Genomic DNA, 24,488 nt, shown 5'->3' with positions numbered 1-24,488 from the left:
AGTTGAAGCAACTCGCCCACCATCTTACAACCATCCAAGAGCAGGAACCCATGAAAGTTACTGTGTGTGTGCTAGTGCTCAGCTTCTTCCCCCAGTCCTATCACCCCATAGAATGGTGCCACCTGTGCCGTGTGGTCTTTCCACCTCAATTAATGTGACCGAGATAACAGACACGTTCCCAGACCAACCTGATCTAGACAATTCCTTTAAGTAACCTTCTCTCTATGGGGTGTGTACAGGGGCCTCAGGTCATTCTGGCTAAGGAACCAAAGGCTCAAGTTGCGGTCCATGAGAGGAAGCGTAAGTCCATCTATGACACTGTCACTGACACAGCGATGGTGGAGAAAGTGTTTGGCTTCCTCCCAGCCATGATTGGAGGTCAGGAGGGTCCAGCCCCAACACGCTTTGAGGTAAGACAGATCAAGCAGGGTTGGGAGGACCCTTCTTGGGCTAACTGGGACTATCAATGTGCATTCCACTGACTGAAAGGTTGGCCCATGTCCTCCCTGTTTGGCCCTTTCAGGATCTGGAAGTAAAGACCCAGAAACTTCATGAGGTTGATCTGGATACAGTGCCCATGATGGCGATGCCAGAAGAGGAGGTGGACAGCCTGGCTGAGTATACCTTCCCCAAGTTTGCTGTGACTTACTTCCAGAAGTCAGCCAGCCACACCCACATCCAGAAGCCCCTTCGATACCCACTCCTCTACCATGAAAATGACACTGACCACTCGGTACCCGCTTTTCCCTGGTTTCTATGTGGCCCAGCCTGCACCCCTCCCCCTGCCCCCGACCCATTGTTCAGAGAAAATAAGCAAAGAGCCCAGATCACCATGGGGCCCAGTGCCAGAACCAACCAGCCCTTCTGTCTCATTCCCCAGGCTGCTCTAGATGTTTGGATTATCATCCTGAGGTTCATGGGTGACCTTCCAGAGCCAGTGGTCTATGGCAGGAACAGCCTGACTGGCAGCTCAGTGATGCGGCAGATCCATGACAAACTGGGCAAGGACAGTGTCACTCAGCACAACAGATCCTCACAGGTATGTGGCAAGGGCAAGAGGTGTCCACTAGAGAAGGACCCAGGAAGCTGAGTGGAAACACCATCCACTGAACCCAGTATTTGGGAATTCATGAGTCAGGAATGTCACGGATGCTTGGGATTTTGCAATCACAAATGGAGATGGTCTCCTGAACTACGAATGTTGGCTTTGACTCCAGCTAAATTCAAACTAACATTAAAAACAAAAAACAGATTTTTGAGAAAGAAGCTATAGCTCAGTTGGTAGAGTGTTTGCCTACAATGAGCAAAGCCCTGAGCCGGTCCCCAGCATCACACAACCCAGACAAGGTGGGGCGTACTTGCTATTCCTGCACAGGAGTTCTGGAGGCAGAAAGATGAGGATTTAAGGTCACTCTTGGCTGTATAACAAGCGGGAGGCCAGAGAAAGAGATGAGGAAAGGGAAGATAAGCAAGACTGAGAGAAGATCAGAGGATCAGAGCATTTGCCACGCAAGTTTCATCAAATCCCCCCAAGCCAAGCCAGGCAGTAGCAGCTAAGCCTAGCATCGCTCTGAGGAAATGGGATGCAGTGAGAAGAATTCCCAGAACCTGGTGTGTGCAGTGGTGATGAGGCTCTGACAAAAAGAAGGCAGAATGAGGACTGACGCTTGAGTCTGTCCTCTGACATCCACACGTGCACTGTGCCGTGCATACACCTGCACATGTATGCACATGCACACAGACACATGCACACACACACACATACACACTACACATATTTACATACACACAATTTAAAAATAATTCACAACACTTTTTTTGGTCAAAACCTCCTTAAGGCCCAGGTTCATGCAATGAACGAACCAAAATCCAAAGGAGTTAGCTAAGCAGCAGTGACCGTAACTGGGGGTCCACTGTAGAAATCCATGAGTGTTCCATACACCGAGCCACTGAAACCCAGCATGCTGTGAGGACCCGTTTGCCCACTAACTACAGAGGAGCCCAATAGCCCCCTGCAGCCCTGACCGCATGGACAAGCCAGAGCTGCTCCAACTTCCTGAGCTCTGGAGGCATAAGCTCCGCCAGAGTGTGTTAGGTAGCAATGCTGCGTAACAAGTTACCCCAAAGCACAGCTGCTTAAGATAGGTCAGACTAGTTCTTTCTGAGAGTTGGGAGTGGCTTGGATGGTTGGTTCTGATTCAGGATCTCTCGTGAAGTTGCTGCTAAACAGCCAACTTTGGCTTGAATAACCTGTAGGCTTGACCTGAGTCCACTCACAGGATCATGGAATGGTGCATCCATCCCACTATGTGGTCCCTGTCTTGAGCTATCTGAGCATCCTCACCACATGGTTTTTCTTCACACTGAGTGATCCAGGATGAAAAATATAGTACTTCACTTTGTGAGGCAGGGGCATAGCCAGAATAGAAGGTGGAGCTCACATTGCAGGCTGAGGACCTTTCCAGTGGGGATTCTGACGGGAAGTGTAGAAGGCAACTAACTCTGTTTTCTAAAAGGTAGTCATTGAGACTCTGGACTGGCTTCCCAGGTCAGATCTCAGATTTCTTTCATGCACATTTGTTAAGTAGGCCAAACAAGCCCTACCCATACAATCAGTCAGTGTTTCACACTGAGATTCCATACCCAATGCCAGCTTTACCCAGACAGAGATGCTATCTAGCCCTGAGTTGACCTCAACCCAAGCTCAGTCTCATCCCAAGCTCTAGTTTAGGCTGCAAATTCTCATAATGACACCACTGGGGCAAGGTCTATCCTCTGCCCCGACCTGTGCTACTGGCTTTGTAAACTGAGCCAGAAAATGGCTGAATGTCAAAGACAAATGCGCTATCCCTTGTGGCTAAACAGTTCACTACCTGAGCGCTCACATCCCCTTGGTCCCTGGTCTGCCTCCACAGAGAAGAAGCAGCTGGGACAGAGGGTCCAACAATATCTCCTCCATAAAGCTGCAGTGGTCCTCATAGATCACTGGCCAAGTGAGCCGAGCCAGGAGATGATTTGTCTGTCTGTCCTGGCTCAGTGTCAGATTGGTACAGAGCTCTTGGCCATTGCTTCCATCCCATGCATCTGTGTCCTCCTTGGCAAATGGGGATGGTCACAGCTGTGCTAACAGCTGTCTGTGGACTTCTAGGTGGCCAGCCAGCTGAACTTTGGTGAAGAGGCATTCAAGTTTGATGGCCCTATCTCAGACAGACCCATGTCTAACCTAGAGAAGGTGCACTTCATTGTGGGCTACGCCATCATGCGTCCTGGACTCAGGTCGGTCTCCACTCCCCACTTCTATTCAGAGTATCAGGCCACTTCCCGGGCCCTTAGTTTGTGATGGCATCACCCTTATCATCTGCCTCTAGGTACCGGCTATTCAACTACTCTGACATGAGCCTGGAGACTAGGTCTTGGCCTAGCTGCTGTTAGAGCCACCTAGGCTCTCTGCTTGCTCTGTTAAGAGAAGCCAGGAGGGGCTGGGGAAATGGTTCAGTTGGTTCCACACCTGCATTACAACCTGAGTTTGAGCCAGGAAGAACAGCATGTGCTTGTGTGTGCTCGTGTGCTTGTGTGTGCTTGTGTGCTTATGTGCTCACGTACTTGTAACACCTGTGCTGAGCTCTGGCTGGCCAAACGGTCCAGCTAAATCAGTGAGTCCCAGGCTGAGAGGAACTGTCTTAAAACTATCAGTACGGTGGAAAGTAACCAAAGAAAGCTTCTACAAGCTCATACGCATAGATGCACACATACCTGTGCATGAGGCTGGACTGGGCAAATGCAGTTTTAACACAGATTTGACATCAGCTAGAGGGCAATTCACTTTATTCTGTTTTATTTTTTGAGACAGTGCTTCACTATGTAGCCTAGGCTGGCCTGGAACTCCTGCCTCAGTCTCCCAGGAGCTCCAGATATTCATTGTAGAACAGGCTCTAGTACAGGACCCTATAAATTTAGAGAGTTCTGCATTATATTATGCATTTTAACATATCTCTGCTTATGTTATACGTACTTCATGTGCAATTGCTTTACAGGAATTGTGGCATGGAGTCTGGATTACCTCACTTGGGATGATTTTTTTTTCTATTTCCATCCATTTACCTGCAAATTTCATGATTTAATTCTTTTTAATGGCTGAGTAGTACTCCATTGTGTAGATGTACCATATTTTTTTCTTATAAAAGACAAAATTTAATTGGGGCTGGCTTACAGGTTCAGAGATTCAGCCCATTATCATCAAAGTGGGAGCATGGCAGCATCTAGGCAGTCATGGTACAGGCAGAGCTGAGAGTTCTACATCTTCATCTGAAATCTGCTAGTGGAAGACTCACTTCCAGGCAGCTAGGTTGAGGGTATTTAAGTCTATCCCCACAGTGACACACCTACTCCAACAAGGCCACACCTCTTAATAGTGCCACTCCTTGGGCCAAGCATATACAAACCAACACATTCCACTCCCTGGCCACCATAGGCTTGTTCAAACACATGAGCCTATGGGGGCCATTCCTAAACATAGCATAATGCAAAATACTTTTAGTTCAACTTCCAGAATCCCCATAGTCTATAGCAGTCTCAACAATGTTAAAAGTCCAAAGTTTAAGGTCTCTTCTGAGATTCGTACAATCACTTAGCTGTAATTTCCAAATCAAGATAGGAAACCAGCTGGGCAAACTCAGCATGTCCCTGTCTGATGTCGAAGAGGTCTTCAGATCTCCAACTCCTTTTTCGTCTTTGTTGACTGCAAAAAACTTCTTTCTACTGGGCTGGTTCTACTCTCTGATGGCAGCCTTCCTCAGCCGATAGCCCATGGCTCTGGTATCTTGAACATCTTGGGCAACTTTAGTGTTACAGCTTCTTGTTTCAGTGTCTAGGATCCACATGTGATCTTCTGCGCTCCTCCTAAGGGCTGGCATCACAGCTCCAGCTCTGCCCTCTGTAGCACTCTAAGCTCAGGTTGATCCACTCCACTGCCGCTGCTGTTCTTGATGACCATCCCATGGTACTGGCATCTCCAATACACTGGGGACTTCTGCTGCAACTGGGCTTCACCCATAGCCTCTCATAGGCTCTCTTCATGGTGCCAAGCCTCTATTCCGTTGCATGGCCCCTTCAGTCCTGGGCCATTAACTGCTACTGAGGCTCCATCTTCACCAATGACCTTCCATGGCCTCTCACAGTGCTAAGCCTCAGCTGCTCTTCATGACCCCTTCATGCCTTCAAAACCAGTACCACCTGGGTGACTCTTACACATTACCAAGTACAGCTGCAGCATGCAGAACAACCATGGTTATATCAGTTTCTTTGTGCTCTCAGAAAACACTTCCCAGAAGATTTAACTTCAGTGACACAGGTCTCTTCTTAATCACCACTAGTTTCTTAGCTCCATCTAACCAGCATCATTTGTTGCAGTAGTCCCTTCTATTTTGGACTCTAAAGCCAGAGCCACACGGCCAAAGCTGCTGAGTTCTGTTGTTTGCTGGGGCTGGAACATGTTCTATTGTTCTATTACATTATCACTAGCTTTCTGTTTTCCAACTCCTTCACTGCGTAAGGTTGGCTGAACCGGAACTTGCTCCATAGGCTGATTTTTGTTGTTGTTGTTGTTCTTGTTTTTTGTTTTTGTTTTGTTTTGTTTTTTCGAGACAGGGTTTCTCTGTGTAGCCCTGGCTGTCCTGGAACTCACTCTGTAGTGAGCCTCAAACTCAGAAATCTGCCTGCCTCTGCCTCCCGAGTGCTGGGATTAAAGGCATGCAACACCACTGCCCGGCCATAGACTGATTTTGAACTCGTACATTTTTAATTCATTCTTCTGTTGACAGACATCTATGTTGTTTCCAGTTTCTGGCTTTTATGAAAAGAGTAGCAATGACGATGGTTGATAGGATGGAGCATCATTTGGGTATATGCCCAAGATGGTGCGATTGGGTCTTGAATTAGATCTAGTTCCAGTTTCCTGAGGAACTGACATATTAATTTCCACAGTAGCTGTACAAGTGTGCACTCCCATCAGCAGTGGATGAGTGCTCCCATCAGCAGTGGATGAGTGCTCCCATCAGCAGTGGAGGAGTGCTCCCATCAGCAGTGGAGGAGTGCTCCCCTTACTCCACAGCCTCACCAGCTGTCACTTGTTTTATCTTGACCATTCTGACAGGTGTAACAAGGAATTTCAAAGTAGTCTTGATTTGCATTTCCCTGATAACTAAGAATGTTGAACATTTTTTAAAAGTTGTTCTAGGTCATTTACATTGCCTCTTTTGAGAATTCTGTTTAGATATGTACCCCATTTTTAATTTGGCTGTTTGTTTTCTTGATGTCCAGTTTTTAAAAGTTTTTTATATGTTAGAGATTATCCTTATATCATATGTGTAGTTGGTAAAAATCAACAATAGAAATAGCAGAAAATACACAAACTCATGAAAGTTAAACAGCTCACTACTGAATGAAAATTGAGTCAAGACAAAAATCAAAGTCAATTTGATTTAGCTTGTCCATCAATAACTTCAACACATTCATTGTAGGCCAGTTAGGTCTGGTCCTCCAGCTTCCTGCCTCCTGGGGGCTGGTACAGGCATGTATCTACCTGGGCCAAGTCTGGAAGTAAAGTTAAAAACTTTTTAGAATTAAATTAAAATGAAAACACAATATACACAAACTTATGGGACATAGTGAAGACTTCTAAATGGCAAGTTCATAGCACTAAGTGCCTACATTAAAAACCTGGAGAGATTTCATCCTACGAATTTCTTAATCTAATAAGTGATAAGCAAAAATAGACACCCTATCTCCTCTTTCCTCACTGTACTGGAGGAGGTGCCTATCTCCAGGGTGTGGGACGCTGTCTTAAAGCAGAGGAGAAGAAAGGTAATGAAGTAACTGTAAGCTTGGGGAAGGAACGGATTGCTTATACGTGAACCAGGGAGAGAGCATCAAGAACAGCAGCAAGGGCAAGGAGGCCGTGGGCAGAGGCAGGAAGGGAAGCAAAGACTCAAGCGAAGGAATACCCCGGAAGGAGGACTGAAAGCAGGGCCTTCATGAACTAGGATGGGGAGGTGGAAAGATGGACACCAGAGCTCTGGGAAGACACCAGGTGATGGGTGCAGTGCATAGCCACCCAAGCTCTCCTCCTCCTGCGAGCCTCACAGAGCCTATGGGCTGTATCTTTCAGAGATGAAATCTACTGTCAGATCTGCAAGCAGCTCTCCGAGAACTACAAAACAAGTAGCCGGGCCCGGGGCTGGATCCTGCTCAGCCTCTGTCTGGGATGCTTCCCACCCTCAGAGAGGTTCATGAAGGTGATGAGAGCCAGGCTGGGGCGGGACTGGCTTGGGGAGGTGGCAGGTTACAACAGGAGCAGGCCCTGAGTCCTGCACCCTGGGCCAAGTCCAGAGGTCATAGCTAGTGAGCAGCACTGTCTACACTTCTCTAAGTCTCAATTTTCCCATCTGAAAGGATGCTCTACTTGGCTCCTATCCATGAGCACGGTCTCACTTCCCTTGGTCCCAAGCACATACCCTTCAGGACTAAAGTGGAGATGGACTGGGGATATCGCTCAACTGGTAGCAATGATTGCTGATCATGCGTGAAGCCCTGGCTTCAATCCCCAGCATCACATAAGAGTAGAAGTTGTGATGCACGCCTGTACCAGCCCTCAGGAGGTAGACGCAGGAGATCAGACCTAACTGTCCCACCTGGTGTTGAAGTTATTGATGGAGAGTTAGAGTCTATCTGAGCGTGACTAGAACCCAGGGCTTCAGCCATGCTAGGCAAGCACTAGCAACTGAGCCACATCTCCAGCAAAGAAGGGTTTAAATTGACCTGGGCCGAAAATAGAGGAAGCCTCCATTCTGAATGTCTCCCTTTTCCCACCCCCTTTTCACCACCAGTATCTGCTGAATTTCATTAGTCAAGGGCCACCCAGCTATGGGCCCTTCTGTGCTGAACGGCTGCAACGCACCTTCGCCAATGGGGTGCGCGCAGAACCCCCCACCTGGCTGGAGCTGCAGGTAGGTGCTGGCAGGGTGGAACACACTGTTTCTTGACTCCTTCCACCTTTTTTTGTGTGCACACCATGTGGTTGTGGGTACCACAGCATGCATGCAGAGGTCAGAGAATATCTTGGTGGTGTCAGCTCTCTCTACCATGTGGGTACCAGGTACTAAACTCATGTCATCAGTCTTGGCAAAATTGCCTTTGCTAGCTGAGCGCTCTCATTGGCTCCCCTGTTGATCCTTCCAGGTCACCCCGGTACTCAGCATGGCCTAGGCTTCAGAGCCTCCCTACTCACCTCTTAACCCACATTCCTGTTTTGTTCCTACCTCCCACCTACCTGGACGGGAAGATATCACTACCATGCTCCGTATAGAGAGCGCACACTGATTGCTTCTAGCTTCTAGAAGGCAATGGTCCTGCAAGCTTGTCGCCTTTCATAGCTCTGCTATTTATTGGGAGCCGGCACCACCTCTACCTGCTTTGTCTCATGACATCCCTGAGTTCTCAAGACTTCAGAAAGGGTCATTCCAGACCACCAGGATAAAGGGAGTACTCTGGGTCACAGCAGTGCCTGTACCTGCCCCATGTAGACAGCAGGCCTCCTCTGGCCACATTCCCTTCATGTTCACTCTTCAATTTCCCCTGCCTTCCTTCCCCAAATTCCCAAATAGGCAAACTATAGGTGAACATGAAGCCACTCGTATCTACCTATACAGTGTTGGGCTTAGGATCCAATGACTTAAACTTTGAGACAACCTCAGCACCTTGGGTTTGCATCTGAGTGTGGCTTATTATGGGATACAGGCTATACATCAGGGCTGCAGAGACTACAAAGTCTACAGCTTACCTGCTCTGGGTGGGTAGCACAGACCACTGGACACCATGCCAATTCGCAATCAGACCCTGGGTCTTCTGAGGGACTCACCCTCAGGACTCTGTAGGAACAAGCAAGCTTAGGGATGGGGAGCCTCTGGGGACAGGCTCTGGGTCCCAGGACTGCAGAGTACCGCCTATCTGTCCCTAGGCTGTCAAGTCCAAGAAGCACATCCCGATCCAGGTCATCCTGGCAACCGGAAGGAGCCTGACCATCTCTGTGGACTCCGCCTCCACATCACGAGAAATCTGCCAGCACGTCGCTCAGAAACAGGGTCTCAGGGACAATCTGGGCTTCTCCCTCCAGGTCGCTGTATATGATAAGGTATCAGCTAGGACTCATATCCTACCTATGCCTCCTATGCACACCTGGGCCAGAGCACCCTGAAGCCAGAATCTGTACCTATTAACCTGCCATGCCTGCATCCTCAGCCACCACACACACACACCACATATATGGGCATGCATATACATACATTCGTGCACACACACACACATCCATGCATATGCACACACACCAGAGACACCTCATAACACACGCCCAGTCCTCCTGCATACTTACAGGCCATCAGTTGTACGTTTAACCACATAGGGCTAGATATGAGCCTTTACCCCCAAACCTAGGAACCCTAATATTTATCTGTAGGAGTCAAACTCTCCCTTCTTTAGGAAGCATTTTAGGAGGTGATGGACAGACCAGGACACCTTCTGCGAGCTGGGGAGACAGTTCAGCTGGTAAAGTACATACTGTGGCATGGATAGTTGAGACCAATCCCCCAGTACCATGTAAATAATCTAAGCATGGCGGCATTTGCTGCTGCACTACCCAAATGGAGATGTGAGAGTCTCAGGGCTCATTGACCAGCAAACCCAACCAAATCAGTGAGTTCTAGGTTCAATGAGAGATCCCATCTCGGAAACAGAGATGGAAAGCAATTAGGGAAGATTTGCCATCCACCTGTGACCTCCACAAACACACACACACACACACACACACACACACACACACACACACACAAAACATGAAGAGAAAGAAAGAAGCATTTTGGTGTCCGACTGGACTCAGGAGTGGCTTCTTGGCCCACACAGGGCACTATGGTCCCTGTCTTCCTCATACGATGTTAAGGATAGATGTCTGTGTTGGGGCGTGGCATATCGCAGCTGTTAATCCCTCCTGCCCCCAATTCTCAGTTCTGGTCCTTGGGCAGCGGCTGTGACCATTTGATGGATGCTGTGGCCCAGTGTGAGCAACTGGCCCGAGAGAGGGGAGAGAGCCAGCGGCAGGCCCCCTGGCGTATCTACTTCCGGAAGGAGTTCTTCACCCCCTGGCATGACTCCCAGGAGGACCCTGTGAGCACTGAGCTCATTTACCACCAAGTCCTCCGTGGGGTGTGGTCTGGCGAGTATAACTTTGAGAAGGTGAGGAGCCCTGCGAGTTGCCCCATTCCTAGACTGTGGCCATCAGGATGCTTTGCAGTATAGGGGCTACGTGGCAATGGAAGTAATAAAGAATGTGGCAGACAGGAGCCTGAGGAAGGATGGATGGAAAGGTAGATACAAGGGTGCAGGCATGGAGCCAACACTGGGCACAGACATCTCTCCCAGGCCTGGCCGCCTTCTTCCTCCTCTGGGTTGCAGGTTTGCTTGGGCATCTGGGATCCTTGGCACCCACAGCATCAGGCAGAAAAGGCCCCCCTACTTGTCCCAGGCTCCCTGACCTCCCACACCAGCTGCTCATAGAGCAGTGTATCCTGGGGATCAGGAATGTAGCCTCGAAGCTGAATGATGATAGCCTGGGTTCGATCCCTCGTACTGTATAAACTGAACCTGGTAGCGAACCCCTGTAATGCCAGCAACTGGGAGGCAAGAAGAGCATAAGTTTAAGGTTATCCTTGGATATATAGGGAGTTTGAGGCCAGTCTGAGATACATGAGGCTTATTCTAGGGGTTGGGGGGAGGGAGAAGGAGGGAAAAGAGGGGAAAGAGGAGGAAGAACATGGAGAAAGAAGAGGGGAGGAGATGAGAAGGGAAGGAAGAAGAGGACCCTCGGGGTCACTCACATCTGGGATGCACAAAGAGCTCTAACAACAGGGTGCTCTGTGACTATGTGGCACCAGGTGCAAACACCACATGCCACATCAGGAGGCTGTGTCTTGGGACCCTAACAGCCACAGCCATTTCAGCCGTCTGCCTGAATGGGGCAGCCACTGTGTTTTTGGCATGGGAGGACTTTGCCCCTCCTAGAGCAGCAGTGTAGGGGAGAGGTTAGGACAGGAGGCTGCTCCTGCCTCCTTCCTTGTGTGAGAGGCTGGTGAGCCCCACTGCTCTGAGGCAGGAGCTGCCTCGTGGGAAGACCTTGTGGGCCCTTACTCACCCCTCTTATGCTCCCGCTGTCCCTGGCACACAGGAGGAGGAGCTTGTGGAGCTGCTGGCCCGGCACTGCTATGTGCAGCTTGGGGCCACGGTGAAGAGTAACGCTGTCCAGGAGCTGTTGCCCAGCTGTGTTCCCTCCAAACTGTACCGGACCAAGTCTCCAGAGAAGTGGGCTAGCCTTGTCACCGCTGCCCATGCCAAGGTCAGTCTGTGGCAGGCTGGGCACTCTGGGTCCACTCTGAGGGGTGATGAGAGGAATGGGTCCCTTCCCCCATGAGTCTCCCATGTGCCAGGGACCAGGAAGCCTTAAAAGGCACATCCCTGATGCAAGGGACAAAGTGTCTCCTTCAGCTCAGCACATCAGCACAGGTTCCTGTCACCTGCCCTCCCTCTGCATAGGCCTCTTGGTCCCAAACTGCTCTGCCCAGCGGCACCTAGCTGGCCTTTTTCCAGGGCCTGAGGCTCCACAGCTGCTGAATTCTGACAGTTCTGTGGCCTGGCACAGGCTCATCATTTCTTCCCTTCATGCTCACCTCCAAGCCTTTCAGTGTCCCCTCAGTGGGCACATGGAAATCTTAGGTCACCGTGTACACGTCCTAAGTGTTTGGTACATGTGGCAGATGGCCAAATCACCCTTCATATCTGCTGTGTTCATTTCCATGCCTAAAGTCAGCACATGAATGTAGAGATGAGAAATGGCATTTGGTCCAACAGAGAAAGAAAACTTGAGGCCATTTTAGGCACAGCCCAGTGGATGTGGGACATGTGAGGAAGGGAAAGGGCGAGCCAGGCAAAGGGAAGAAATATAAGGATGAGAGAAGTGTAGAGATGGCTTGGTTGGTAAAGAGCTTGCTGCGCAGGGCTGACACCCTGAGTTCAAATCACCAGAACCCATGAAGTGCTGGGTGGGGTAGCACACGCCTGTGCAGTCCCGATGTGTACCTTCAGAGAGATGGAGGCAGGAACAGGAGGATTGATAGAATCCTGGGAGCCAGCTAGCCTGGCACAGCAATAGTGAGCAACAAGAGACCATGTGTCATGCTGGGCAGCGGAGGTGCACGCCTTTAATCTCAGCACTTGGGAGGCCAGAGGCAGGCAGATTTCTGAGTTCGAGGCCAGCCTGGTCTACAGGATGAGTTCCAGGACAGCCGGGGCTACACAGAGAAACCCTGTCTCAAAAAATAAGAGAGAGACAGAGACAGAGAGACAGAGAAGGGACAGAGACAGAGACAGAGACAGAGACACAGAGACACAGAGAGAGACAGAGACAGAGAGAGAGACCATCTGTCAATCAAGATGGAAGGTGAGGGCCAATGTTGGAGGTTGTCCTTCATCCTTCCATATGCAGCCCGGGCTTTTCCACTCTATATAGGCCCAGTATACCCAGTCGAAAGCCACGCCACTGGCGGTGAGGGAGCAGACAGTGGAGGCTGCCCGTCTTCTGTGGCCCCTGCTCTTCTCCCGGCTATTTGAAGTCACCACACTCTCTGGTAAGAGCATGTGGTGCTGTGTGGTTGGGGAGGACAGGGTTCTCATGGTGATCAGCATGGCCTTCAGTCTGGGGTTGCCTTCTGGCCAGGTCCCCGCCTTCCCAAGACGCAGCTGGTTTTAGCCATTAACTGGAAGGGGATGTACTTCCTGGATCAGAAGGAGAGGACACTGCTGGGGTTGTCCTTCGCAGAGGTCATGGGTCTGGTCGCCAACAGGTAAAACTCAAGTCTTTTACTTCTCAACCTGAGACCTTGGCTTAGGTGGATGTGGAACTCAAGGACAGACATGAGGAGGGGCTCACGAGTCAGCAGTAGCAGGATAAGTGGAGCAAGCACAAGTGCAGGGTGAATCTGCGGCTTCTTTGAAAAAACAGAAACTGTATAAGAATACGTCTGCATTTTAATCCCAAGTGTAGGACATGGGGCCGCTTTAAACAATTCACAGCCGCTGATTATGACTTGCCTCATGCTTTATCAGGGGCGTGATTTTGCCAGCTGCAGATAATTTCTGCAATTGTGAGACGTTTGGAATTCTGGGGACTTTTCAGAGGGTACATAAATGCTGGGTTCTCAAGAGGTGGTATGGGTTGCTGGTTGGTGGTTGGTTGCTGTTGGTCATAGTTTGATAAGTGGGCATGATCAAAGGCGAAACAACAAGAGGAAGAAATTCGATATGCTGACAGAGAAAACCAAACTTTCACCAAGGAACTCACACCTCTGTCAACAGGAAGTAGTCTAACAGTAATGTCGCCCCTTTCCCCTCTATCCTTTGTTCTGTCCTTTCTAGCATTAGGGGGTTGTAAGGGAGAGAGAGGGTATCACACTCTCTGGTAAGAGCATGTGGTGCTGTGCGGTTGGGGAGGACAAGGAGCCTGCTCCTGGTGGCCAGCATGGCCTTCAGGCTGGGGTCGCCTTCTGGCCAGGTCCCCGCCTTCCCCTCCTTCACAGCTGATTTTTGCCATTAACTGGAAGGGGAAGCGCTTGCCTTCTGTGTACCCCTGAACTTGTAAAGTAGCAAATGCTGGCTACACATGGGACTTGGAGACACCCTCCCACACTTGCTCAGAGTTCTTCCAAGGCATCTGGGAACTCCTGCCTTAGGAACTGTTCCACTTCAGTTCCTTAGTCTTGCTAGGGGTCTGACAGGTTCACAGTACCATTGCTCCCTGGGGTCCACTGCCCACTCTCCTGGGCAACTGGAAGTCCTCACAGCATCCCCTGCTGGGCTAGCGAATTGCCTTGCTGCCACACAAAACTACCCAGTATAAGCAACTTAAGGGAGGGTGGGTTCAGTGTGACTCACAGGTTGAGGGTTCAGACATCACGAGGAAAGACAGACAGCAGGAACGTGAGGCAGCTGCCCTGCCGTGTCACAGCAGGAAGCAGAGAGATGAGCACTGCTCAGCTAGCTTTCTCTTTCTCACTCAGCCAGGGATCTGAGCCTACAGAATGCGGTACCCACATTTAGTACGGGTCTGCCCACATCAGCTAGAAACTATGAGGTATACCCGGAGGTTGGTCACGTAGGTGAGCTAGAGGCTAACACGGTGACAGTCAGTTTTAACAATTGCACCCATTCTGGAGAGAAGTAAACTGAGGCACATCAGCTAGGTAACTGTCCCATGTTCCAAGCCTAGAGCACTCTGTGTGATGTTGCCCATTTTCTGCTTAGAGCAGTCTTTCATGCTGGGACAGTTCACACCCCGCTGCCTCTGGAACACAGAGATCTGCTTGCCACTTGTCCAGTGCCTAAGGTGCTGCCTGGAACTTGGGCCAACCTGGACTCTGACTAACCTCTTCCAAGGACCCTTTAGGAGTCCCTTGTTTCCTCATGTCTGGCGCTGGAGCTGTCACTTCTCAAAGGCTGCTCAGGAGCCGTAATGAGAGAGAGCGAGCCGGGAAGGCTCTGGTCCCACTGCGCCCTTTGTGCCCTCAGGGACGCCCCAGGAGGGAAGAAGCTGCTTCTCGCCACACTCCAGGAAGAGTACGAGTTCGTCTCCCCCAGCAGCGTGGCTATTGCAGAGATGGTGGCCTTGTTCTTGGGAGGCTTGAAGGAGAGATCTGTGTTCGCCATGGCCCTGCAGGACAGAAGGGCCACAGGTGCCCACTGGGAGAGGGAAGGGGCTCATGGGACTGGTGGAGAAGGGCGGCTTCCTCAGATCCACAAGACCCAAAGTGAAGCTTAGGAACACAAGCATCCGTATCATGGGGTCAGCTTCAGCAAGGTCCTCATCTGAAAGGCTTAAAGGAGGTGTGTTACACGTACACTCCACCAACACCACCCATGTTCTCACAGACGCTGGCAAGGTTAACGCACACCTGCAGGGACCTACACCCACACCGTCCCCACAACCACCCCATTATCCCATGTCACAGACACCAGACCAGAGGCTCAGAGAGGGAGATACTTCACCCAGCACCACATAGCTTTCCGTGAAAGTCCTTAATCCAACAAGAGCTGGGCTGGAGCCTATAGGCTAGGCCAGTGTCAGGCTCCAGACATCAACCATCGAGATTGATTACAGGCATTGTAGACAAACTGGCTGCAATTCAGATGCAAGGGCTTTGTAGGAACTCTTTAAAAAAACAAACAAGCAAACAAACAAAAATACCTTATTCACTTTACAATCCACTCACTGCCCCCCTCCAAGTCACCCACTCCCACAATCCTTCCCCCCTCCCCCCTTCTTCTCTGAGTGGGTTGGGGACCCTTGTGTATCCCCCTACCCTGGCACATCATGTCTCTGTGAGGCTAGGCACATCTGAGGCCAGCCAAGGCAGTCCAGCTGGAAGAACGTATTCCACAGACAGGCAACAGCTTTTGGGATAGCCCCTGCTCCAGTTGTTCAGAACCCACATGAAGACCAAGCTGCACATCTGTTACATATGTGTGAGGAGGCCTAGGTCCAGCCCGTGTACGTTCTTGGGTTGGTGGTTCAGTCTCTGAGAGACCCAAAGGTCTAGGTTAGTTGATGCTGTTGATTTCCTATGGAATTCCTATCCCCTCCGGGGCCATAGCTGTAGGAACTCTTAGACTCTATGAGGAACATCAGAGAATGCTTGTCCATTTGCCTGTTAGTTCTCACTCATGGTCATCTAGGAAATATCATCAAAGGCTTACCGGTTTGCACATGGGCTCAGAGGTCAGGCCACAGAGTGCTCTGGCCAGACATGTAAACCACCAGTTATGTACCCCACTCTGCCTCCTGCCCAGCCCCTGGTTAGGTCTCAGAAGTCTAATAGGCTGGGGGCTACAGCAGGTGACAGTAATCTGCACTGTTGTCTCAGAGTTGCCTCAGGCCCATGGCTCTGTGTCTTGGTTTCTTCATATGTCAAAGGATATCATCTCTGAAATGCTAGTGTAGTCTGGGGACTCTGGAGAGCCCTTGGCAAATGTGGCAATTTTGTCTCTATATGTAACCTGGACCTGCAGACGATATCACCCTTCTGCCCTTCAAGAAAGGTGACTTACTGATCCTGACCAAGAAACAAGGACTGTTGGCCTCAGAGAACTGGGCTCTGGGTCAGAATGACAGAACTGGCAAGACAGGGCTGGTGCCTACTGCCTGTCTCTACACCATCCCCTCGGTCACCAAGCCCTCAACCCAGCTGCTGGTATGTCTCCTGCACAGCTCTAATCAGCTGGGCACTGAGAGCAGGCTCTTGGGATACTGAGTCTGAGTCTCACCATCTTCCTTATAGAGATCCAGGACCACATGGGCATTAGGACAACTGTACCAATCCTCGTTAACCCTAGAGTGACAGTGAAGTTGGCATATTTACACAGAAGCACTTAGTAGGTCTTCAGTAAAGGTTGCTCTCTTCCTCTCACCATGGAAATGTCCTGGGTACAAACACCCTTCCTCAGCTCAGGGTGTTGACATCTCCTGCCCCAAGAGCTGCTCTTTGGGAAGCCGGAGGCAGGCAGACCCTCTAACATGCACACATTAAGTGCCTGGTATGTGCCCTAAGCGTGCAACTCAAGTTGCCATCAACAGCAGCTCTTAAATGCCTGAGCAGAGATGTCCTAGGGAAAGAGAGCCTTGGGTTGTGAGAGCCAAAGCGGCCACATGCTGAGGACAGGGTCATACAGACTTATTGATACTAATCTGGCTAAAGCAGAGGAAGGTCTCAGATAGGCTGACTCAACATGGTCACTCAGTAGGTGAAAGTCTATCACCCCTGTGTTCTGACTCACTGAGAGAGCTAAATCAGAAGCCTAAGGAAGAGCCTTGTGGCAGTGGCTTCTGGGTAACTGTGTGCCTGCCCCCTGCAGAGCTTGCTGGCCATGTCACCAGAGAAACGGAAGCTGGCAGCCCAGGAGGTGCGGGCTCTGGAGCCACCACTGGAGGATCAGCTCACAGAGTCGCCATACACCCTGGAGGAATTCTCCTACCAGTTCTTCAGGTGCGGTCCCTACTCTGAGGGCTGCCGGGAGGCTGGGCTGGCCAGCGCACAGCCCAGGATACGAGGGGAAGGAAGGCAGCAGCCATCCTGCAAGGCCAAGCAGGGGCAGAGAAAGCCTCAGCACAGACCCTCAAACCAGCCTTCTCTGGCAGGGCTCCGGAGAAAGAGACTATCAGCAGGGCTGCGATGCCCATGGCCCGAAGCCGGGGTCATCTCTGGGCCTACTCCCCAGAGCCGCTGCGCCAGCCACTGCTCAAATCTGTCCACGACAAAGCCAAACTGCGGGATGCAGCCTGCCAGATCTTCCTTGATATCCTTCCCACCAACCTACCCTAGCTGCGGGCAAGCCTGCGGGCATACCCACCCGGGTCCCCTGAAGGTCCCACAGCCACCTGGGAGGGGTCAGGGCCCATGTGAGAGAGCATGTGCAGAACCAATGCTCAGCTTCTTGCAAAGAGGCTTGAGGCTAAGTAAAGGGCCTGGAAATGTCCATATGGGGTGAAACCTTACTTAAGGGGCAGTATGAGCCTGGGTCAAAGGTCAGTGGATGACTTGCCTCAGGGGTCATTGTGAGCCTGAATCAGGGTCGAGAGTGCACTGGTCCAGAGGTCAACTGGGGACTTGGTTCAGGGGTCACGGTTTAGCTGGTCAACGAGTGTCTTGGTTCAGGGTTCAGCCTGGGTTCCCCAGGCAGCATTGGGCCACAGTTAAGGCTCTGGTGCACTTTCAGCCTGAGTCTCCCTGGGTGCTGTTCTCCTTCACAGTCACACCCATCCTCAAGTACACAGGTGACTACCCTTCCCGCCAGTCCTGGCACAGCCTGGAGCTCACAGACCAGATGTTCTCGTTAGCCCTGCAGGACCCAGCCCTGCAGGATGAGCTGTACTGCCAGATCCTGAAGCAGCTGACCCACAACTCCATCAGGTCTGCCAAAGGGTAGCCTCCTGTTCTGGGCGCTGGGATATGCCTCTGCTAGGGGGAAACAGCCACATATCCAGCAGCCAAAGCAGCCATGCTAAGTCCAGGGCCCAGTGTGCTCTGCTAGTATCTGAGGGTGGGTGACAAAGGAGGGATATCCCAGGCTTGTACCTTGCCCACTGCCTTTCTTCTCTGTGGCCTGGGCAGACTGTGGCCTGTCTGAATCCATTTCCACAAGACAGACAGGGCCACCCATCTTGTCATCCAGGCATGAAAGTGCCCTGTTGCCCTGGGCCAATGGATTGCAAGCTGGCACAATGTAGCCTCAGTGTGTACTGCATGCCCTCCCCGCTTCCCACCCAAGCTCCCAAACCCACGGGCCCAAGTGTCCCATTTCTGCTTCTGAGGTGTTTGTTTGGCCTTGGCACAGCACAGGGCCTCACCACAGATGGGTACTACTACCCCACAGGCTCAGTGAAGAGCTGGGTTGTTTGCTTGGCCTGGGCACAGCACAGGGCCTTACCACTTATGGGTGCTACCCCACAGGTTCAGTGAAGAGCGAGCTTGGCAGCTACTCTGGCTCTGCACAGGTCTCTTCCCACCTGGGAAGACATTGCTGCCCCACGCTCAGAAGTTCATAGACTCCCGGAAGAAGAAGCCGCTGGCTCTCGACTGTAGCCGCAGGCTCCACAGGGTTCTAAGGTAAACCTGCTGCCTTACACCCTAGAGTAACAACCCGGTCCTAGCTCCGAGCAGGTATACGGGGACATGGTCCTGTGTAGCTTCATGTTCCTTTCCAGGAAGGTAGGACCAGGTGGAGGAAGGGACAGAAGGCTCAGGAAGGTCCCAGGCAGCCTGGGTTCTCAGAGATGCTTCAATCAGGACCAATAGCCATCTTACCTGTAGCGTCCCTGCCCCACTTCTGCCTACCCAGAACATCGAAGAGTCTTCAGGTGGCCCAGCATGACTAAGGCATATTAGTTCAACCCAGGGTAGCTGAAGTCAGAGGCCTGTCCCTCTTAACCCTTGTGCCATCTTTGTCCTCCCTGTAACCATCAAGAGGGTCTTCCCATGGAGCTAGGTCAATACCTATTCACCCTAAAGTGACAGTGAAATTGGCATATTTATGCAGGCACTTAGGTGCTTGATTAAGGTTGTACTCTTCCTCTGACCATGGATATGTCCTGGGGACAAACTCAACCTTCCTCAGCCCCTGCTTCATTTCAAATTATGAGCCCTAGTGTCTATATCCCCCCTTGTCCCTAATAGTCTCCTGCCTTCTCTCTCTTGGCCTTGGCCATGATGAAAGTGGGCTGAGTGAGTGATGTGAGCATGCATGGCCATGGAGAACGCAGCATCCTTTGAACGGCCATGCTGCAGTCCCTACCCCTTGTGCAATCCCTTGGCCTGTGAATACAAGAGCACTCCTGTCCATAGTGTCACAGCCAGCAGTCCCTGGTACTGCTAGGGAGCTCTTGTTTCCCCAGCCTTCTTGCAGGTAGGTGGGACTGGGCTCATCTTTATGCCAGGGTCACACACAGAGCCCACCAGGCAGAGACAAACCTAGGAAGGGTGAGGAGCAGGAACCTACCTACGTGCTCCCCTATAGTGCTCCCCTATTGAAGGCTTTGTGTCCAGCATCAAGCTGAATCTCCCATTAAGGCTGGCAGTTGGGGTAAGTACAGGCGTGGTACTATAACCCACTTTGTCCTCCTCAGGGTGGGACCTCGGAAGCAGCCCCCACATGATGTAGAGGTGAAAGCGGCTGAGCAGAATGTCTCCAAATTACACCATGAGGTCTACCTCCCCAATGACACCAGCAAGGTGGGTGCTCCCCACAGTGAGTCTCGGGCCTCAGGAGGCTGCAGGGCACCTTCTTAGCATCCCAGCATGCTCTTCTCTCATTTCACTAGATCCACAGTCCAGGTTCCAAATGGACCCCCCATTGCTGCTGCTCCCATCTGTGCCATGGCATTTTTGCCTCCACACTACAAGCCAGTGTCAGGGAGCGCTGCACCAAGTTAAGGGACACCAGTGAGATTAGAAGTGGAAACTCTTTCAAAGGCACGAGTTAAGATCCCAAGCCAAGGAGGAAAAAGAGAAGAAGCCAGAGGGGTGGGCAGCAAGGCTGAGCCTTAGGGCTTGTGGGCCCCTGTAGACATCTGTGATGAGCAGCAGCCACTGCCCTGTGGTCCAGAGCTTGCCCTGGAGAATTGGGCTGGCAGAAGGGACAGGTAGGAGGTAGGAAACCACTGGGCCCTAGGTGTGATAAAGAAGCATCAAATGAAAATGAGACCAAGGCCACCCTCACACCCTCCCTCAGGGCTCCTTGAGCATCTGTGACTTGGGTGTACTTGAGCACCTTGTCTGGCTACAGGGTCACAATGTAAGTCCAAAGGTCCAGACCTCCTGGGTCTAGCCTGGGCATGGACAATATGTGCTGTTGCCAAGCAACGTTATATGTGGATGACTCTCTGGGGCCTGTCCTTCTCCAGACAGAACATAGCCAGCCCAAGGCTTATGGTGACAAAAATAGGCCCAGGGTGATGGTTCTGTCAGTAAAGTGCCAGCCGAGTAAACACAAGGACTTGGCCCTTACACAAGCGCTGGACTCAGTGGCACTAGGGAGGCAGAGACTCCCTGGAGCTTATTGGTCAGTCATCCCAGTCAAATGGATGAATTCCACATTCAGTGAGAAACCCCGTCTAAAAAAAAACATTTGAGAGCAATTAAGAAAACACTTGAGTCCCTTTAATCCCAGAACTTGGGAGGCAGAGGCAGGTGAATCTGAGTTCTAGGATAGCCTGGTCTATAAAGTGAGTTCTAGGATAGCCAGGGGTACACATAGTAACTCTTAACGAGAGAGGGGGGGGGAGGAAGGAGGAGGAAGAGGAGGAGGGGAGGGAGGGAGGGAGGGAGGGAGGATGGACAAGAGAAGAGGAGAGAAGAGAAGAGAAGAGAATAAAGACAAAGAAAGAAAAACGACAGACACTTGAGGTTTACCCCTGGCCTTCATATCCATGTGTGCAAAAATTCACATGAGCCAGGTGGTGGTGGCACACGCCTTTAATCCCAGCACTTGGGAGGCAGAGACTCCCTGGAGTTTATTGGTCAGTCATCCCAGTCAAATGGATGAATTCCACATTCAGTGAGAAACCCCATCTTAAAAAAAAACATTTGAGAGCAATTAAGAAAACACTTGAGTCCCTTTAATCCCAGAACTTGGGAGGCAGAGGCGGATTTCTGAGTTCCAGGACAGCCAGGACTATACGGAAAAACCCTGTCACAGAAAAAAAAAAAAAAAAATTCACATGAACATGGATATACCATACACACACACAAAATATAGGGTGAATAGACCTCAGAATAGTGGCTTGGGAAGCCTCCTTCCCATGCTAGGTCCTGGGCCTCACGTGCTTCCTTTCTGTACAGTCCATGGAAGTGGGCAGCAGTAGTCGGGTGAGAGACCTATGTGAGGGCATAGGCACCAGGCTCCAGCTGGCCTCCTGGGATGGCTGCAGCCTCTTCATCAAGATCACAGACAAGGTGAGCAACTTGGTAGGCCAAGGAGGGGGCTGAGCAAGATCCTCTTGGCTGAGGAGGTTCCCCATGACCAGCAGACCTCAGCCTACCCAGAAGACTCTGCTAGCCAGGCCCCTCAGTGCACAGCTGGGGCTGTTGGCACAAAGCAGGTAGAGTCTTGGAGTCCCACCCCCTGCTTGTCAATCTCAATGAGCCTCCAGCCCACCCAGCCCAAACACACAGCTACTGGATCCAGCTCCCCCAGGGCTCCTTGGAGGATACACCCTGGAAGCTGCCATGCCTGCCTTTCCCCTCTTCCCTAAGGTCATCAGTCTGAAGGAAGGAGACTTCTTTTTTGACAGCTTGAGGCAGGTATCTGACTGGGTGAAGAAGAACAGGCCCCAGAAAGAAGGTGAGGAGGGCATCTCTCTGGAGGGGGTGGCTGCCTGCTGCATCACTGAAATGTTCCAGACCCTCCTTCCATTCTTGATCATCCCCAAGCTCCCCTAGACATGCAAATGACTAACTTCCTGCAGGGTGAGAGAGGTATCCAAGGGTGCTCCTCACGCCTGGGAGATGGGTCTAGGGACATTTCTGGAGACAGTTCCTACGCAGCTTGATGAAAATGAGTTGAGGGCCCAGGAGAGGGGAGGACAGGGACTTTCCAGACCAGAAAGCAGTGGGAGTCGTGGGAGAGCTAGGAACGTTTTCTTCAGGAGTGAGCCTTTGGAGCCTGCTAGGATAGGCTTGGTGCCCACTGCCGTCCCTCTTCTAGGGGCCTCCGTGACACTTCCCTATCAGGTGTTCTTCATGCGGAAACTGTGGCTCAACGTGACCCCTGGGAAGGACGTGAATGCAGACACCATACTCCATTACCACCAGGTACCCATCAGGCGGCCCTCTTGAAGACAGACACAAGAGCCATTGCCATCCTAGCCCAAACCTGTCCTGAGACAGGAAGGGGAAGGGGCCAGGGAGGGACTGTCTTGCCCCAGGTTCTTGCAGCAGGGTGGAATGAGGTGAACAGACCAAACCCCAGAGGGTCCCAGGGACAACAGAGCACAGCAGCTCTGGGGACACAGCCTACAGTGTAAGGCTGGGGAAGAGCAGCATACAGAAGACTGAATGCAATGAACCAGCTTGCAACTTGCAGGGACAACATCATGTGGACAGAACCCAAGTCCACCACAGCACAGTACTAGCAAGCTCTCACTTAGGTCTCTCCCCTGAGAGCCTCAGCCTTTGACCTGCTCAGTTAGTGAATGGGGAAGATAACACACCCTCACTCCAGGCTCCTGTCACCTGAGGCCCAGCATGTCTGCCACTCAGGAACTACCCAAGTACCTCCGCGGGTTTCACAAGTGCTCCCGGGAAGATGCCATCCACCTGGGAGGTCTCATCTGTAAAATCCAGTTTGGTAGTGACAGCTCGCAACTGGCTAGTGTCTCAAAGGTCCTGAAGGAGCTGGTACCTCAGAACCTCACACGCCTGATGTCCTCAGAAGAATGGAAAAAGGTCCGTAACAGGGTCTGATTAGGTGGGCAGGCTGGTTGGCTTGGGATGTGGGCTGCCTGCCCCTGTCCTTTCCCTGCCCTGTCCTTACAACCTCTGAGCCCCTGCCCTGCACTGACTTCCAGATAGATGGGTTATTGCCCTGGCTGGAGTCTCAGAGGCCCTGGGTGTCTATGTCCTGTACTGAGGACCAGGTCCTCAGTGTCCCTCTCTTCCATCAGAGCCTCCTTCTGGAATGTGACAAAAACAAGCGCAAGACAGTGGCAGAGGCCAAAGTGGAGTTCTTGAAGTACATGTACAGGTGGCCCACCTTTGGGTCTGCCTTCTTTGAGGTGAAGGTAAGTCTTAATCTATGCAGCCTCTGCCCCAACTCAGGCCCCATTTAGGTGAGTCCTTAATGCATATTGGTCGACAGGAGTGTGTGTTCTAACTGTAACCCTGTCGAGCACCTAAAAAGTGGACACCTGGGGGCCGAGGAGATGTCTCAGTTGGCACAGCATCTGAGGACATGCTGCCGTCTGCTAGTAACCCTAGTCCTGGGGAGACAAAGAAAAGAGTCCCTAGGATTTGCTGGCCAGCTGGCCTAGCCTATTTGGTGAGCTACAGGCCAGTGAGAGACATAGTGTCAAAAATACTCACATCTATACATACACATGGCCAGTGACATAGCTCTGTGGGTTAAGGTGCTTGCTACCCAAATCTGATGGCCTGAGTTCAATCCCTAGGACCCACGTGGTAGAAAGAGGGAACTGACTCCCGAAATTGTCCACTGACCTCCACTCACACATTATAGCACATACCACGTGCGCACGCACACACACACAAATAAATACATGTTTAAGAAAACAAACGTCGTTGGCACCTGAGGAATGGCACCCAAGATTGACCTCTGACCTCCATACATGAGTGCACACCACACACACACACACACACACACACACACACACACACACGCATGTTTACCCACCCACACTTCCCTGTATACACCTGGGCACACGTACAGATAGAAAGCGATCACTTGACCGCCATACTCATCTATGGTAACTCTCCCTCCGCAGCAAACCTCTGAGCCTTCCTACCCAGACATTCTCCTCATCGCCATCAACCGACATGGGTTACTGCTCATCCACCCCAAGACCAAGGTAGAGTGCCAGCACTGTGCCCGCAGCCAGCAGTCATCCATGGGCATGGGATGCCTGCCTTCCTGTCTGCCTCTCCCCTCCAGCCTAGCCAACTGTCAACGGCCTCTCTGTTCCCAGGAGCTGCTGAACACCTACCCTTTCACCAAGATCTCCAGCTGGAGTAGTGGCAACACCTATTTCCACATGGCACTGGGGAGCCTGGGCCAGGGCAGCCGTTTGCTGTGTGAGACCTCTCTGGTGAGCACGGGCCCCATCTCCCACC

At 51.5% G+C, this 24,488-nt stretch overlaps 1 protein-coding gene across 1 annotated transcript in view; it reads left to right on the top strand.

The window, feature by feature from the left end:
• Myo7b (myosin VIIB) overlaps positions 1-24,488 on the top strand; it is a 77,698-nt gene that overhangs the window by 52,670 nt on the left and 540 nt on the right. The window contains exons 22-46 of the mRNA NM_032394.3: positions 240-410; positions 524-733; positions 881-1,039; positions 3,149-3,276; positions 7,166-7,292; positions 7,884-8,003; positions 9,014-9,187; positions 10,054-10,281; positions 11,270-11,437; positions 12,608-12,725; positions 12,815-12,941; positions 14,662-14,825; positions 16,159-16,340; positions 17,002-17,132; positions 17,285-17,442; positions 17,903-18,056; positions 18,597-18,752; positions 19,769-19,874; positions 21,483-21,596; positions 21,897-21,984; positions 22,348-22,454; positions 22,902-23,087; positions 23,306-23,422; positions 24,143-24,226; positions 24,344-24,463. Of these exons, the coding sequence (NP_115770.2) occupies positions 240-410; positions 524-733; positions 881-1,039; positions 3,149-3,276; positions 7,166-7,292; positions 7,884-8,003; positions 9,014-9,187; positions 10,054-10,281; positions 11,270-11,437; positions 12,608-12,725; positions 12,815-12,941; positions 14,662-14,825; positions 16,159-16,340; positions 17,002-17,132; positions 17,285-17,442; positions 17,903-18,056; positions 18,597-18,752; positions 19,769-19,874; positions 21,483-21,596; positions 21,897-21,984; positions 22,348-22,454; positions 22,902-23,087; positions 23,306-23,422; positions 24,143-24,226; positions 24,344-24,463 (3,597 nt within the window). The remainder of the gene's footprint in view (positions 1-239; positions 411-523; positions 734-880; positions 1,040-3,148; positions 3,277-7,165; positions 7,293-7,883; positions 8,004-9,013; positions 9,188-10,053; positions 10,282-11,269; positions 11,438-12,607; positions 12,726-12,814; positions 12,942-14,661; positions 14,826-16,158; positions 16,341-17,001; positions 17,133-17,284; positions 17,443-17,902; positions 18,057-18,596; positions 18,753-19,768; positions 19,875-21,482; positions 21,597-21,896; positions 21,985-22,347; positions 22,455-22,901; positions 23,088-23,305; positions 23,423-24,142; positions 24,227-24,343; positions 24,464-24,488) is intronic.

Source organism: Mus musculus, chromosome 18 (genome assembly GCF_000001635.26).
Source record: "Mus musculus strain C57BL/6J chromosome 18, GRCm38.p6 C57BL/6J".
NCBI classification, from domain to species: domain Eukaryota; kingdom Metazoa; phylum Chordata; class Mammalia; order Rodentia; family Muridae; genus Mus; species Mus musculus.
Note: the sequence above shows the minus strand (reverse complement) of the source record. Positions and strands in the feature narration are given on the sequence as shown.